The sequence below is a fragment of the Choloepus didactylus genome, chromosome 12, assembly GCF_015220235.1.
Source record: "Choloepus didactylus isolate mChoDid1 chromosome 12, mChoDid1.pri, whole genome shotgun sequence".
Lineage (NCBI taxonomy): Eukaryota > Metazoa > Chordata > Mammalia > Pilosa > Megalonychidae > Choloepus > Choloepus didactylus.
The window spans coordinates 19797035-19813336 of NC_051318.1; the positions used below are offsets into that span (position 1 = coordinate 19797035).

The window sequence follows — 16302 nt, forward strand, 5'->3', positions numbered from 1 at the left end:
GCTCCTTATGCCAGTACTGCACTATTTTTTTTTCTTGGTTGTTTAAGTTTTTATTTCATACTCAGAAACTTAACTCTGCAATCCAGCTAGACTTGGAAGGGAGAGGATAATGTAGAACACAAAGAACTGCAGTGAGAGCACAAAGTTGCCAGAATACTGAGAGCAGACCAGGGGAGATGGGATGCTCTCCTGAGCTACAGAGGAATGGTCTTGCACCATTTTGATTATTGTACTTTTGTATTAAATTTTCAAATTGAAAAGCTAGGAGTCCTCCCAGTGTTGTTCTTCATTTTCAATATTGTTTTGGCTCTTCTGACTTCATTGCAATTCCATATGAATTTTAGGATCAGCTTTTCCATTCCTGCAAATAAAAGGCCATTGTGATTTTGATTTAAGATCACATTGAATCTATAGATCATGTTGGGGAATATTGCCACCTCAACAATATTGTTGTCCAATCCATGAATACCGGATGTTATTCCATTCATTTAGGTTTTCTCTGATTTCTTTCAGCAATGTTTTGTCATTGGTTAGATTCATTCCTAGGTATTTTATTCCTTTGGATGCTATTGTAAATGGAATTGTTATATTAATTTGCTTTTGGACTGTTCATTGCTAAGTTTATAGAAATATAACTGATTTTTGTTTGCTCATCTTGTACCTTGCAATTTTTCTGAATTTATTAGCTGTAATGGTTTTTCTGTGGACTCTTCAGGATTTTCTATATATAAGATGATGTTATCTAAGAATATAGATAGTTTTACTTCTTCCTTTCCAACCTAGATAGCTTTTTTTTTTTTTACTTGACTGATTGCTCTGCCTAGACTTTCTAGTACAAAGTTGACTAAAAGTGGTGAAACTGAGCCTCCTTTTCTTAATTCCTGCTTTAAGGCAGAAAGCTTTCTTCAGTCTTTTACCATTGAGTATGATGTCAACTGTGTTTTCATCATTTAGGGCCTTTCTCATGTTGAATAAATTTCCTTCTATCCCTATTTTGTTGGGTGTCTTTGTCATAAAAAGATGTTAGATTTTATCAAAGGCTTTTTATGCATCAGTTGAGATAATCTCATGATTTTTTTTCCTTTATAAATCTGATTTATTACATTCATTGATTTTTATATGTTGAAAACCCCTTGCTTTCCTGGTATAAATTCCACTTGGTCATGATGTATAATCATTTTAATTTACTGCTGAATTCAGTTTGCTTGTTAAGGATTTTTGTTAATAAAGAATATTGGTCTATGGGATTGGGAAAGCCATAAGGACCAAACACCACTTTGTCTAGTTTATGGATGGATGTGTAGAAAAGTAGGGGAAGGAAACAAACAGACAAAGGTACCCAGTGTTCTTTTTTACTTCAATTGCTCTTTTTCACTCTAATTATTATTCTTGTTATTTTTGTGTGTGTGCTAATGAAGGTGTCAGGGATTGATTTAGGTGATGAATGTACAACTATGTAATGGTACTGTAAACAATCGAAAGTACAATTTGTTTTGTATGACTGCGTGGTATGTGAATATATCTCAATAAAATGATGATTTAAAAAAAAAAAAAAAAAAAAAAAAAAAAAAAAAAAGAATATTGGTCTGTAGTTTTCTTTTCTAGTAATGTCTTTGTCTGGCTTTGGTATCACGGTAGTGCTAGCCTCACAGAATGAGTTAAGAAGCGTTCCCCCCTCTTCTATTTTTTGGGGAAGAGTTGAGAAGGATTGGTGTTAATTCTTATTTGAATGTTTGGTAGATTATGGCAGTGTAGCCATTTGATCCTGAGCTTTCTTTGTTGAGAATCTTTGATTCCTGTTTTTATCTTTTTCCTTGTTATAGGTCTATTCAGATTTTATATTTCCTCCTGAGTCAGTTGTAGTAATTTTTGTGTTTCTAGGAATAGGTCCATTTAAGTTATCTGCTTTGCTGGCAAATGATTATTCTTGGTAGTCTCTAATATTCTTTTATAGGGTCGTTAATAATGTCCCAATTTCATTTTTGATTTTAGTTATTTGTGTCTTCTCCCTTTTTCTTAGTCAGTCAAAGTAATACTTTGTCAATCTTGTTGATTTTTTTCAAATAACCAACTTATGCTTCTATTGCTTCTATTGTTGTTCTATTCTCTACTTCATCTCTTTCCAATCCAGTTTTTATTTTTCCTTCCTTTTGATGGCTTTGGGTTTAGTTTTCTCTTATTTTTCCAGTTTGCTAAAGTATAAAGTTAGGTTATTAACTTGAGATTTTGCTTCTTTTTTAATGTAGGTGTTTATAACTATAAATATCCAGCTGAGCACAGCTTTCACTGCATCCCATAAGTTTCCATGTGTTGTGTTATTGTTTTCATTCTTGTCAAAGTATTTCCTAATTTCCCTAGTGATTTTTTCTTTTTTCCATCGTTTAAGGAAGTGTTTCCTGAATAGGAAGTGAGATCTGGTAGGTTTGTACAGGTTAGTGTGAAATCCCGATACATACCAAAGTAATTTTGGCAGAGAATGAAATATTTGCAGGTCCCCCCTGAGGAACTGGGGAAAATTGCAGAAATGTTGGACTTCCCCACCTGGGTTATTACTGATATTCTCACAAACTTTAAGGACTTACAGTTTAGTAGGATAAGCCCTCAATCTTGGAGCTTGCCCTTATGAAGCTTCTTACTGCAAAGGAGAGGCTAAGCCTATTTATAATTATGCCTAAGAGTCTCCCCCAGAGAACCTCTTTGTTGCTCAGATGTGGCCCTCTCTCGTGCTCTCTCTAAGCCCACATGGCAGGTAAACTACTGCTCTGCCCCCTACATGGGACATGACTCCCAGGGGTGGATATCCTGTTCACAACATGGGACATGACTTCTAGGGATGAGTCTGGACCCTGCATCATGGGATTGAGAAAATCTTCTCAACCAAGAGGAGGAAGCGAAATGAAACAAAATAAAGTTTCAGTGGCTGAGAGATTTCAAATAGAGTTCAGAGGTCACTCTGGAAGACATTCTTATGTGTTATAAAGATACCCCTCTTTAGTTTTTAGTGTATTGGAATAGCTAGAAGGAAATACCTGAAACTGTCAAACTGCAACCCAGTAGCCTTGATTCTTGAAGGTGACGGCATAACTATATAGCTTACATGGTGTGTCTGTGTGATTGTAAAAATCTGGTGGCTCACACTCCCTTTATGCAGTATACATGCAGATGAGTAGAAAAATGAGGACAAAAAAAGTAAATAAATAATGAGGGGGGATGGGGGAGGTTGGGATTTTTATGTTCTTTTTTACTTTTATTTCTTTTGGAATAAGGAAAATGTTCAAAAATTGATTCTGGTGATGAATGCACAACTATATGATGGTACTGTGAATAACTGTACACCGTGGATGATTGCAGGGTATGTGAATATATCTCATTAAAATTGTATTTTAAAAAAGGTGTTCTTTAATTTCCACATATTTGAGAATTTTCGATTTTCTCTTCTGATACTGATTTCTAGGTTCATTCATTATGGTTGGAGAAGATACTTTGTATGATTTCCATCTTTTTTAATTTATTGAGAATTGTATTATGGCCTAACATCTATCCTGGAGAATGTTCTATGTGCACTTAGAATGATATGTCTTCTGCTGTTGTTGGGTGGAGTATTATGTACATTCTGCTAGGTCTAGTTGCTTTATAGTGTTGTTCAAGTCCTCTGTTTCCTTCCTGATATTCTGTCTGCTTAGTCTATCTATTGAAAGTGGGGTATTGAAGGCCCCAAATATTTTTGTAAAACTCTGTTTCTCCCCTCATTTCTGTTCATTTTTGCTTCATATATTGTAGGTCTCTGCTGTTAGGTATGTATGGTTTATAATTGTTATATCCACTGCATGGATTTACTCTTTTATCAACATAAAATATTTCCTTTATCTCTTGTAACAATTTTTAAAATTTCTATTTTGTTAACATATATATAACATCAAACTTTGCCAAAATTTTGTACTTGACTTTTTCTATTCTTATTTTATTGAGTACCTGGAGAATCTGATTCTTTCCCACTTGACCTCTACTCAGTGAATCATAGATCTTTGTCCCCGGCTCCCACCTCTGCAGAATCGTATTATTTCCAACTACCTACATACACAACCACAAACTTCAAATGCAGGGAGTCCTAAACTAAATGCATTATCTTTCCCTCCCGTTTCCCCAATCAGTCATTTCCTTCTTCCCTGCCTCCAGGAATTTCCCTGATTTTTCAGTTCAATGGCGGCAACATCCACCTACCGTCCCAAGTTCCGACTCTGGAGTTACACTTCTTGGCCAAAACCCGCCTGAAAGAAGAAACTTAAAACATCCTGAACCTGCGGGCTGATTCTGGAAGTGAAACCACCGGCTCAAGCCCGAGCCCGCCCCCGGGTTCCCGCTGCCACGCCGCAGCGGTCTCCACTAGAGGCGCTCGGCCCTTGGGACGCCGGGTGCGGGGCGCGGCCTCTGGAGGCCGGAGGGGACCGGGTTACACTCGCGTTCGCCAGGACGTCGGCGCCCAGAGCGGAGAGGCCTGGGAGCGCTGGAACCGGGACCACCTGGAATTGGGCAGCTCCTGGAAGCCCCCCGAATTCGGGAGCGCTAGATCTGGAAGCACCCGGAGCGGGTACGGACCCTCTGCCAGGTGCGTGGGCGCCGGGTGGCCGGGATCCCAGTAATCCTTGGCGGGAGGTGCCTGGACAGAGAGAAGTGCGTTCACTGCAGCGTTGTGCTGTTGGCGACATCAATGTGTCTTTACAGCACTCGGTCCTTTGCGCTTAAGGGGCCTCCTCTCTCCTTAGAGCGGCCGGGCTCTCCAGAGACATCGCAAAGGTTCATCGGGACCCTCCTCGCGCAGAGGACAAGGGCCATTCGCTGGTTGGGGCCCTGGGGAAGGCCGGAGGGTGGAGTCAGACCCTGGGCCGGACGCCTCCCCTATTCGCGAAAATGAAAGTTAGATTTCAAAGAAAGTGTGTGCCAGAGTACACGCTTTTACGGTTTTTAATCAAGGAATTTAATCTGAGTCATGAGTAATTGGGTAAACAGTAACAGGAACGCTCAACGTGCTTGTTGAGATCCAAAGTCAAAAGCCTTTAAATCACTTAGCTAGTTCCAGAGGGGAACGCACTGTGACTCATCCGTCATGAAAGTAGGCGCAGTAGACTTCAGCTTCTGTGGAAACAGGGCCCGGCGGAGCGTTCAAGCTCAGGCCCTTTCCAGGTGGTGCTAGCATAAAGGAGACGTTCACTCTGAATACGTGCACAGTGCGTTACATTGGACTTGATCGTGCACTCAGGGCCAAGGTGGGCCGTGAGGGTGGGAATGTTACCAAAGTGATGCCTTTGCTTGTTAGCGGTTCAGCAGGCTAATTAGAGGGGTGAGGTAGAGATGCCCGTTGAGTCCGAATATGCAAATAGCGTCAGAAGGCTTTTCTGTAATTCTAGGCTTTATTGAATGCCTACTGTATACTAAAAGTGATCTAGATTCTAGGGTTATAAAGATGAGCCAGGCCTGGTCCCTCATTTGAGACTGGCCTTCCTGCGAAAACTGATAATGGGAAGAGAGGGAAGAGCCAGTGACTGCAGAGTGGTGTGTGACAAAACCCTTAGGCTCTGGAGCTATTGGAAGCAAAGCAGCTAGATCAGAGCAGGCAGGGAAGACTTGCTGAATGGGGAGACCCTTGAGCTGAATCTTTAAGAGAGTAAAGCCTGGGGCTGTCAGAGAGGAGGAAATGCCTGTTCTAAAACAGGATGTGTGAGGCAGTAAGCCTCTTGCTCCCAACTGTACCAACTGTTTATAGATAGAGTAGCCAGGGACTTTTGAGGGGAGGTGAGTTTCTCAGGGGCTGGGGCCACACCCTATTATCTTGTTTCCCTAGGACAGGGCCTGACCCTTGGAAGACACCGGGAAGGGGCGGACTGGAGTGAGCTGTGCAGATTGGCTGTAGAGCCTGACCAGGGCCTTGCCCAGTGTCCATGCATATCTTTATATACTTAATAGGTACTCAGTGAAAGCATAAATGACCTCTGGCTGTTGTTTACAGAATGGTTTGAAAGGAGGAAGCCACCAGTGGCCAGCTTATTTATGTAGCCACTAAAAATATTTTCAAAGAATATTTAGTGATGTCGGATAATTCTTGATAAAACCCAAAGAGTAACTAGCTATAAAACTAAATGTGCAACATTAATCAGTATTTATATTTTATAAAATGATTAGTAAAATATGATATAGGAAAAGAATAGTACCAGAAGGAAATATATCAAAATATCAACAGTGGCATTATCTCTGGATGCAGGGAATATGAGTATCTGCTTTTTAAACAACTTTATTGAGGTATAATTTACATACCATTAAATGCATTCATTTTAATTAATTAAGCATTTACAGTGCTGTGGGTGCTTTTATTTTTCTTTTCTTCATGATCATTAACTGTTACATTGTAGGGAGGAAGCTGTCTTAAGCAAGACAAATGTATAGTAATTTCCTAATGCATTAGAAAATTTAAGCAAAACTGAAAAGTAATACAATTTAATAAGAATAAAAATTGTTCAAACTCTTTGACTCAGTAGTTCTACGAATTATTTTCTAATCACTGGAAATGCAAACAAAAGTTTACACATAAAGATGTTCACCATACCTTTGTGATACCAAAAATTAGAAATAATTTAATTGCCCAACAATAGAGAAATAGCTCATTTATGGTATATCTCTAAGATAGCCTCTACTAAAAATGTTCTACAAGAATGTTTAATTACAAAATCAGAATGGTATTGTGTATATAGTATGATTTCAATTTTGATAGGGTAGTTCATTATAGTACATATACCTAGATAAAAGCCTGGAAGCAAAAAAAAAGCAGGATGCTAGGATGGCCCCTAGGTTTTGAGAATACCTTACTGTTGTCATGTTGTTCTGTATTTTCCACATTTCTTTCAGTAAGCGTCAAGTACTTTTCCATTGGAAAACCTTTTTTTAAAAGGTCAGAGGACTAAGAATACACCTAGGGAAGATCCAGAGTTGCCACCTTCACTTCAGCCTCATCCAGCATAGCCGGGTGATATTACATAGAGACTGCCCTTAAAATTGTTGAAGATTCATTAAAGAGTTTTGGTTTGTCGTTGTTGTTGTTGAACTGTTACAGATTAAAAGCAAGATAGATTAATCTAAATAGAGTGGTGTAATGTCTTTCAGGGTATCCATCATTATTACCACTCCCATCTACAAGCAGATTTTAATTTATGAATCAATCACTTTGAATGTTAAAGACAATCAATAAATATAGAATTACTAAATGTGAATGTAATGGGAAGGCAGAATTAAATCAAGGGATTTTAGTTTAATAAAACTTCAGAGAAAAGAAAAAATTGTGAACACTGAATTTGTTCATTCATTGGGCAGATCCTACAAGGTGGTGGCTGGGTGTATACAGTGTACGTGGAGGTGTGGCTCGGGGGTCCAGGGAGGAAGAGCAGCATGTGGGGTTTGGTGGACCTGGTGATAAGGAATTTGTATTTTATTGGAAATGTAATTTAAAAAAAGATTCCTCATGCTGCAGTCTGGAAGAGAGATGGGAGGCAGAGAATGAGCAGGAGAGAGGTGGCAGGTCAGGATTGACAGTGGCCAGGGTTCAGGTGAGCCTGCCATGCCTATACAGACCATGATGGCAGCAGCAGTGGTGGAAAAACGTGGATAGATTAGGTTGCATGTAGGAGTAGCAATGACAGGAAATGCTGTTGACTAAAGGGGTTAGGAGTGGAGAAATCAGGGCTGGCACGCAAGTTTGTGGCATGGGCAGCAAGTTGGACAGTGGCAGGCATTTACCAAAGGGGCACAGGGGAATAGCCCAGGTTGGGGACAGGGCCATGTGAGACCAAAGATGTATCCCAGGGAGGCAGCGGGCATTTGTCCTGGCTGGGACGCAGACAGGTGAGAATTGTCAGTGCAGTGATAGCATCCAAAGCTTCTGGAAATGTATGCTATGACTTAAGCCAAAGGGGTGGAGTGCAGAGTCCAACCTTGAAGAACTGGACATTTGGAGAACAGGTAGAGGAGGAGGGTGGCAAGAAACCCTGCATATCAACACAAACCTCAGGGAATTTGTGCCTGCCTTTGTTTTCTAGGGCTGCTATAACAAATGCGGCAGACCAGTTGGCTTAAACAACAGGAATTTATTTTTCTGACAGTTTCGGAGACTAGAAGTCCGAGATCAAGGTGTCAACAGAGCCATGTTTCCTTTGACGTCTGTAGCATTCTGGCAGTGGCTTGCTAGCGATCTGTTATTAGATCTCTGCCTCCGTCACATGGCCATCTGTCTCCTTTTTTTTTTTTTTTTTTTTTTTTCTTTTTTACTTTAATTGCTCTTTTTTTTTTTTTTTCATTTTTATTGAGATTGTTCAGATACCATACAATTATCCAAAGATCCAAAGTGTACAATCACTTGCCCCTGGGTACCCTCATACAGCTGTGCATCCATCACACTTAATTTTTGTTCAATTTTTAGAAACTTTTCATTACTCCAGACAAGAAATAAAGTGAAAGATGAAAAAAGAAAAAAAGAAAAGGAAACTCTAATCCTCCCCTATCCCTAACCAACCCCCCTCAATTGTTGACTCCTAGTATTGATATAGTACGTTTGTTACTGTTTATGAAAAAATGTTGAAATACTACTAACTGTAGTATATAGTTTGTAATAGGTATATAGGTCTTTCCTATATGCCCCTCTATTATTAACTTCTAATTGTATTGTCATACATTTGTTCTGGTTCATGAAGTGATTTCTAGTATTTGTACAGTTGATCATGGACATTACCCACCATAAAGAATCAGACAATACCACCAATGTCAAGTGTCTAACATGCCTCTCCTATCCCCCCCTCTTATCTGCATTTACCTTAGTATATCACCTTTGTTACATTAAAGGAAGCATAATACAATGATTCTATTAGTTACAGTCTCTAGTTTATGCTGATTGCATCCCTCCCCCAATGCCTCCCCATTTTTAACACCTTGCAAGGTTGACATTTGCTTGTTCTCCCTCGTAAAAGAACATATTTGTACATTTTATCACAATTGTTGAATACTCTAGATTTCACCAAGTTACACAGTCCCAGTCATTATCTTTCCTCCTTTCTTGTGGTGTCTCACGTGCTCCCCATCTTCCTCTCTCAACCGTATTCATAGTTACCTTTGTTCAGTGTACTTACATTGTTGTGCTACCATCTCCCAAAATTGTGTTCCAAACCACACACTCCTGTCTTCTATCACCCTGTAGTGCTCCCTTTAGTATTTCCTGTAGGGCAGGTGTCTTGTTCACAAAGTCTCTCATTGTCTGTTTGTCAGAAAATATTTTGAGCTCTCCCTCATATTTGAAGGACAGCTTTGCTGGATACAGGATTCTTGGTTGGTGGTTTTTCTCTTTCAGTATCTTAAACATATCACACCACTTCCTTCTTGCCTCCATGGTTTCTACTGAGAGATCCGCACATAGTCTTATTAAGCTTCCTTTGTATGTAATGGATTGCTTTTCTCTTGCTGCTTTCAGGATTCTCTCTTTGTCTTTGACATTTGATAATCTGATTATTAAGTGTCTTGGCGTAGGCCTATTCATATCTCTTCTGTTTGGAGTACACTGTGCTTCTTGGATCTGTAATTTTATGTCTTTCTTAAGAGATGGGAAATTTTCATGAATTATTTCCTCTATTATTGCTTCTGCCCCCTTTCCCCTCTCTTCTCCTTCTGGGACACCAATGATACGTACATTATTGTACTTTGTTTCATCTTTGAGTTTCCGGAGACGTTGCTCATATTTTTTCATTCTTTTCTCCATCTGCTCCTTTGTGTGTAGGCTTTCAGGTGTTTTGTTCTCCAGTTCCTGAGTGTTTTCTTCTGCCTCTTGAGATCTGTTGTTGTATGTTTCCATTGTGTCTTTCATCTCTTGTGTTGTGCCTTTCATTTCCATAGATTCTACCAGTAGGTTTTTTGAACTTTTGATTTCTGCCGTATACAAGTCCAGTGCTTCCTTTACAGCCTCTATCTCTTTTGCAATATCTTCTCTAAACTTTTTGAATTGATTTAGCATTAGTTGTTTAAATTCCTGTATCTCAGTTGAAGTGTACGTTTGTTCCTTTGACTGGGCCATAACTTTGTTTTTCTTAGTGTAGGTTGTAATTTTCTGTTGTCTAGTCATGGTTTCCTTGTTTATCCAAATCAGGTTTCCCAGACCAGAACAGAGGGAAGAAATATTCAGTATCTGGTTTCCCTGCGGGTGTGTCTTAGAAAATTGCTTCACCCTTTGATGCCTCGGGTCACTGTGCTTTTCTGCCCAGCAGGTGGCGCCTGTTAGCCTATAATTCTTGACTGGTGTGAGGAGGTATGGCCGTGTTCCCCCAGGCTCTGGGGTCTGGTTCTGAATGGAAAGGGCCCCACCCCTTTCCTCCTAGAGAAGACAGAGCCCCCAGGTGGAGGTCATTAGCATTTCAATGGTCTCACTCTCTGCTTGTGCTGTCTCCACCCTTCCCAGAGTCACAGCCCTGGAAACTGAAAATGACTGGGGCTTTCTCCACTAAGCCAAAAAAGAATCAGATAGTCCCCTTCAGACCCAGTCAAGGCGACCCTCCGGCTCTCCCAGGTCAGTCGTCACCCAAAGCCTCTGTCTGTTTTTTGGGGCTGCGTACCTGTAGTGAGCAGTTCACACTCGCTACTGAAAACCCCAGTTGGAGCTCAGCTGAGCTGTATTTGCTTGCTGGGAGAGAGCTTCTCTGTGGCACCATGCGGCTCCGCAGCTCGGGCTATGGGGGAGGGGGTCTTCCGACCTGGTTCCGCAGGTTTTACTTACAGATTTTATGCTGTGTTCTCGGGCATTCCTCCCAATTCAGGTTGGTGTATGATGAGTGGATGGTCTCGTTTGTCCCCCCGCAGTTATTCTGGATTATTTACTAGTTGTTTCTGGTTTTTTGTAGTTGTTCCAGGGGGACTGCTTAGCTTCCACTCCTCTCTATGCCGCCATCTTGCCTGCCCGTCCCATCTGTCTCCTTTTGTCTCATCTCCTCCAGTCCAATTTCCTCTGCTTTTAAGGACTCCGGTCGTATCAGATTAAGGCCCACCCTCATTCAGTTTGGTGTCATCTTAACTAATAAAGTCTTCAAAGGTCCTATTTACAGATAGGTTCACATCCACAGGACTAGGGGTTAGGACTTGATCATACTTTTCGTGGAGACATGATTTGATCCATAACAGTACCCAAGAAGGTTGGGGAAAACTGCACACCCTGGGGAGATTAACGCTGCCCCACACAGCAACAAAGCCATACAGGACACTTGGTGACCTTCGTTAAACCAGCATTAGACAAAGGAGCCAAAATTCAAGTAACATCAGTTTACTTTGGGAAACCCTGTTAGTTTTTAAAATTTGACAAATAGCTATTGGGAATTAAACCTAATAATTCACCATTTATTAGTCTATTGTTAAAATTTTCTTTCAATTCAAAACACACTAATTTTAGACGTAATTCTTTTCTGTATGTGGGAATGGAGATACAGTCAAATAAGTTAACTTCGAGTCCATTCTAATATAACTATCAAAACATAATTACTTATTTTTCACTGTTTCTCCAGAATGGCTTAAAAGAAACCCACATAGTTAATGAAAGGGCCTCTTTGAATTTATAAAAGAGTTATATGTAAAAATCCATGATTTCACTATCACATAATGTTAACTTTTAATTTAGAAATATTGTAAATGTTTTGATATTTTTCAGCCACATATTTGATCTGTAACCTATATGTGTCTGTTTTCATTATGATGTATAAGCGTGTACAAAGGGAGTTTTGGTATCATATCCATTAAAGCTAGAAATTACTCTAAAACCAATGTACATATTGGAAGCCAGAATACATAATGTTCAGTTTTTGTGATTATATTATGATTGCTACCCTTTTTTTTTTTTTTAAATCATGCCCATAGTTTGCATGGATAAAATACTAAATTCACTGTGATTTAGTTACTGGAAAAAGAGTCCTTAAAAACTCTGGCTTGAATTTTTTTTTTTCTACAGGATGACTATGGGAATCTTTGCAAATTGTACCTTCTGTTTGAAAGTGAAGTACTTACCTCATCACCAGAAGAAAAAGCTACAGACTGACATTAAGGAAAATGGTGGCAAATTTTCCTTTTTATTAAATCCTCAGGTATTAGCCAATTTCATAAGAACTTATGATCAACATCATGCATTAAGGGAGCATACGGTGATGGTTGTAAGAGTGAGCAGAGAAATTTAGCAGCAGGACAGTGTCCATAAAGGCAAGAGAAACTGTGACTGCCAGCAGGGGAAGAAGCTGGCCATGAAAAGGCAGGTACAGGAGACAGCCTGCCCCAACTTCAGCCTGCTTTGGTTTGCTGTCAATCCTTGATGCCTGTGAATCTGATATTATTAGAGCCCTGCTGAAGACACAAACAGAAATAATTTTAGGCTAGCCAAATCTGTTTTCAAAGGAGAAGAGCCATAGTGCACAGCATGTGCAAAAAGAATGTCATAGTCACTCAATATATTAACCCTGAGTGATACCTATAAGTGTGGCTCATAAGGGATAGAAAGAAAAATATGCAGTGTAAACCAATCTGTATCCTTTTTGTTTTGTTGGTTTAAAGGCTGAAGGAAGCTATCCTCCAATTCTTGAAATTAACTATAGACTTGAACAGTTTAGATATAGAATTTCACGGCTGGATGAAATCTTGAAAATAGTCAAGGCCAACCTCCTCTTTTTTAACCACCTCACTGGAAGAAGTAAAAATTGGAGTCCAAAGGGGCTGTGAATGGGGGGCCTGGCCCTCAGTAGTTTTCCCCTTAACTGATCTGGTCAGCTCAGTGGTCTGTCCTTCCCGAGAACCCACAGCCCCAGGGCTCAGCCTGGGTAAGCCTTGTTAGTTCTGTGAACCAAGTTCAACTCCAGCTGGACACTGGATATTTCTCTTGAAGTTTAGTGGTTTGCCTATGAATGTCAGAAATGGAATGTCCCTATAATTGACATACTTCACAGGATCTCCCTCCCTTACCTGTTCTTACCATTTCTGAGGGTGGATGAGTAATTCGTACCTGTTACACCTTCTCAGTTTATCTTCTGGATGGAGCATGCCAATATGGTCTCTAATTTTTAGAAACTTTCATGTACTGTGAGTGCAAACTTTTTGGAAGTTATTTTGCCAATGTATATAAACATTTGAAATGTGCAAACCAGCTGTTGTAAAGAAGAAGACAGCTCTATGGGTTATGATGAGGGATGATCTCCAAGGTGAATTGTGAGTGGAAAAGCAAGGACAGAAGAGTGTGTACAGTATGCTGCCATTTGCAGTCAAAAACAAAAAGTGCTCTGAATTTATGTATGTTTGCTTATGCATAGAACATCTGTAGAAGGATATACCAGGAGGTGGAACTTTGGGAAGAGGCACTGGGAATGGAAGTGGGGGAGATGTTAACATATTACTATTATACTATTTTTTAGAAATTCTATACTGTGCATGAACTATTTGTCCAAAAATAAATTAATGTAATGAGTAATTATCAAATTAAAATAAATAATGAATCCCTTTGAAGCTTCCATTCCATTTCTAAGAAAATAATTGAACAAGTGCACAAAAATACATGCATGAAGATGTTCATCACAGCATTGTTTACAACAGTGAAAATCTGAACACAACATGTAGGCTTGCTTAACAATTATGGTACATCCATACTCTTTAAACTTTTTTTAACTCTTATGTAACTGAAAATTATATTATTTATAGGAGTTTTAGAAATCTGAGAAATATTTCCACAGATCACCTTCAAACAAGACTTTGTAAGAGTGAAAGTAACAGATGCAAATAATTTATTTGAATTTTGTTTTTACTGATACATAATGGATTCTTTTTTTCTTAGTGCACACATGTAATCTTAGACAATGTTGATGTTCTAAGTGCGTACCAACTGAAATCCATCGAAAAGAAACATATCCATATTGCAAACCCAGATTTTATATGGGAATCTATCAAAGAAAGGAGACTTTTGGATGTCAAGAATTATGTGCCTAAGAAGTCACTGGACATCATGCCCTTGCCTAGTCAAAAAGCAAGCAGTTCAGGTAAGTATTTATTTCATATTATGCACTTAATATAGTAGAGGTGCTATAGTGAACATTTTGGTTTGTTGAAGATATTATAGACAGAAATGCTACAAAATTATTTAGGCTTCATGTTACCTCAGAAAATGGGCAGCAAAAATAGTGAAAGACGAAAGCCTACCTAAGCAGTAAAAATACAGCTGATTCTCCCTCTTTGTGGTAATGTCCTAGGAAGCAGCCACAAACAATTAGTGAATACTGAACCACTGCTCCTAGGAGAAATACAGGGTTAGGTTCCTGTGAGCCTCTGGTCACATTTTCATCAATCAATCAATACATAACCTTGTTTTAGGTATGTTTTTGTTTAATTTATTTAAGATATATATTGTTGATTCATTAACATTGAACTCACAGCCAACAGTTCTATAAATAATGCCTGACTGAAGCTTATCTAACACTTGTATTTTCTTATTAAGGCACATCACAGCCTTATTGCACTTAGAAGCATTAGACAGCACTTCAGCACTATGCTTGGAGGCTATTTTAAACAGTGAAATCACCAACAAAAAGCACAAAAATGCAAAAACATGGCACCTTTTATACCGGGAAAAGGACACTTTTTTATCGCCTGAATGCTGAAACAAGAAGGCAGAGTATGGCCTTGTCCAACGTCTCCTGAGACTCTATACCTAGGGTAACTCAAAGATTTTACCACTCTGCCCATGTCCACAAACAACCACGAAAGCATTTTGATTTTGGGGTTACAAAGAAAGGTTAGTGAGTAGGCAAATTCGCAAACACAGAACTTGTGAATAATGAGAATGACTGTAGATTACTCAACATCCAGTCTAGTGTGGTCAGATTCAAAATGACTACGAAGACACTGACAAGCTCAGAAAACTCAATGTGTATTTGTAGCTGGGAAGGGGGAAAACCCTTTGTGTTAAAAAATTATCACCAGGAGGCGGGGCAAGATGGCAGACTGGTGAGCTGTAAGTTTTAGTTACTCCTCCAGTTAAGTAGGTAAAAAGCCAGGAACTGCGTGGACTGGACACCACAGAGCAATCTGTCTTTGGGCATACTTCATACAACACTCATGAAAATGTCGAACTGCTGAGATCAGCGAAATCTGTAAGTTTTTGCGGCCAGGGGACCCGCGCCCCTCCCTGCCAGGCTCAGTCCCGTGGGAGGAGGGGCTGCCAGCTCCAGGAAGGAGAAGGGAGAACTGCAGTGGTAGCCCTTCTCGGAAACTCATTCTACTGATCCATACTCCAACCATAGATAGACTGAGACCAGACACCAGAGAATCTGAGAGCTGTCAGCCCAGCAGAGAGGAGACAGGCATAGAAAAAAAAAAAATAACACGAAAAACTCCAAAATAAAAGCAGAGGATTTTTGGAGTTCTGGTGAACACAGAAAGGGGAAGGGCGGAGCTCAGGCCTTGAGGCGCATATGCAAATCCCGAAGAAAAGCTGATCTCTCTGCCCTGTGGACCTTTCCTTACTGGCCCTGGTTGCTTTGTCTATTAGCATTTCAATAACCCATTAGATCTCTGAGGAGGGCCCTTTTTTTTTTTTTTTTTTTTAATCCTTTTTTCTTTTTCTAAAACAATTACTCTAAGAAGCCCAATACAGAAAGCTTCAAAGAATTGCAATTTGGGCACGTCAAGTCAAGAGCAGAACTAAGAGAGCTCTGAGACAAAAGGCAATAATCCAGTGGCTGAGAAAATTCACTAAACACCACAACTTCCCAAGAAAAGGGGGGTGTCCGCTCACAGCCATCATCCTGGTGGACAGGAAACACTCCTGCCCATCGCCAGCCCCATAGCCCAGAGCTGCCCCAGACAACACAGTGTGACGGAAGTGCTTCAAATAACAGGCACACACCACAAAACTGGGCGTGGACATTAGCTTTCCCTGCAACCTCAGCTGATTGTCCCAGAGCTGGGAAGGTGGAGCAGTGTGAATTAACAAAGACCCATTCAGCCATCATTTCAGCAGACTGGGAGCCTCCCTACACAGCCCAGCAGCCCAGAACTGCCCTGGGGGGACGGCACTCACCTGTGACATAGCACAGTCATCCCTCAACAGAGGACCCGGGGTGCACAGCCTGGAAGAGGGGCCCACTTGCAAGTCTCAGGAGCCATACGCCAATACCAAAGACTTGTGGGTCAGTGGCAGAGACAAACTGTGGCAGGACTGAACTGAAGGATTAGACTATTGCAGCAGCTTTAAAACTCTAGGATCAT

The 16302-nt window shown here is 40.2% G+C and overlaps 2 protein-coding genes across 3 annotated transcripts in view; one reads left to right on the forward strand and one right to left on the reverse strand.

Moving 5' to 3' along the window:
- Positions 1–65: 65 nt before the first annotated feature.
- LOC119506680 (U1 small nuclear ribonucleoprotein C-2-like) lies at positions 66–4936 on the reverse strand. Its single transcript, XM_037799687.1, has 2 exons — positions 4222–4936; positions 66–361 (listed from the first exon to the last, which is right to left on the reverse strand). Exon 1 carries the CDS (start codon positions 4704–4706, stop codon positions 4332–4334), a length of 375 nt encoding a protein of 124 aa, XP_037655615.1. The 5' UTR covers positions 4707–4936; the 3' UTR covers positions 66–361; positions 4222–4331.
- The window catches only part of LOC119506677 (protein mono-ADP-ribosyltransferase PARP4-like), an 84411-nt gene continuing 72401 nt past the window's right edge, over positions 4293–16302 (forward strand). The window contains exons 1-3 of one of the 2 annotated variants that reach the window (XM_037799683.1): positions 4293–4606; positions 12014–12146; positions 13874–14075. In XM_037799683.1, the coding sequence (XP_037655611.1) occupies positions 12015–12146; positions 13874–14075 (334 nt within the window). In that variant the 5' untranslated portion in view covers positions 4293–4606; position 12014. The remainder of the gene's footprint in view (positions 4607–12013; positions 12147–13873; positions 14076–16302) is intronic. The other variant, XM_037799685.1, reaches the window with a different exon arrangement.

What these genes read in the sequence shown, in the direction of transcription:
- LOC119506680 (XM_037799687.1), bottom strand. Translation starts at nt 4,706, where the DNA reads ATGTCGCCAACAGCACAACGCTGCAGTGAACGCACTTCTCTCTGTCCA.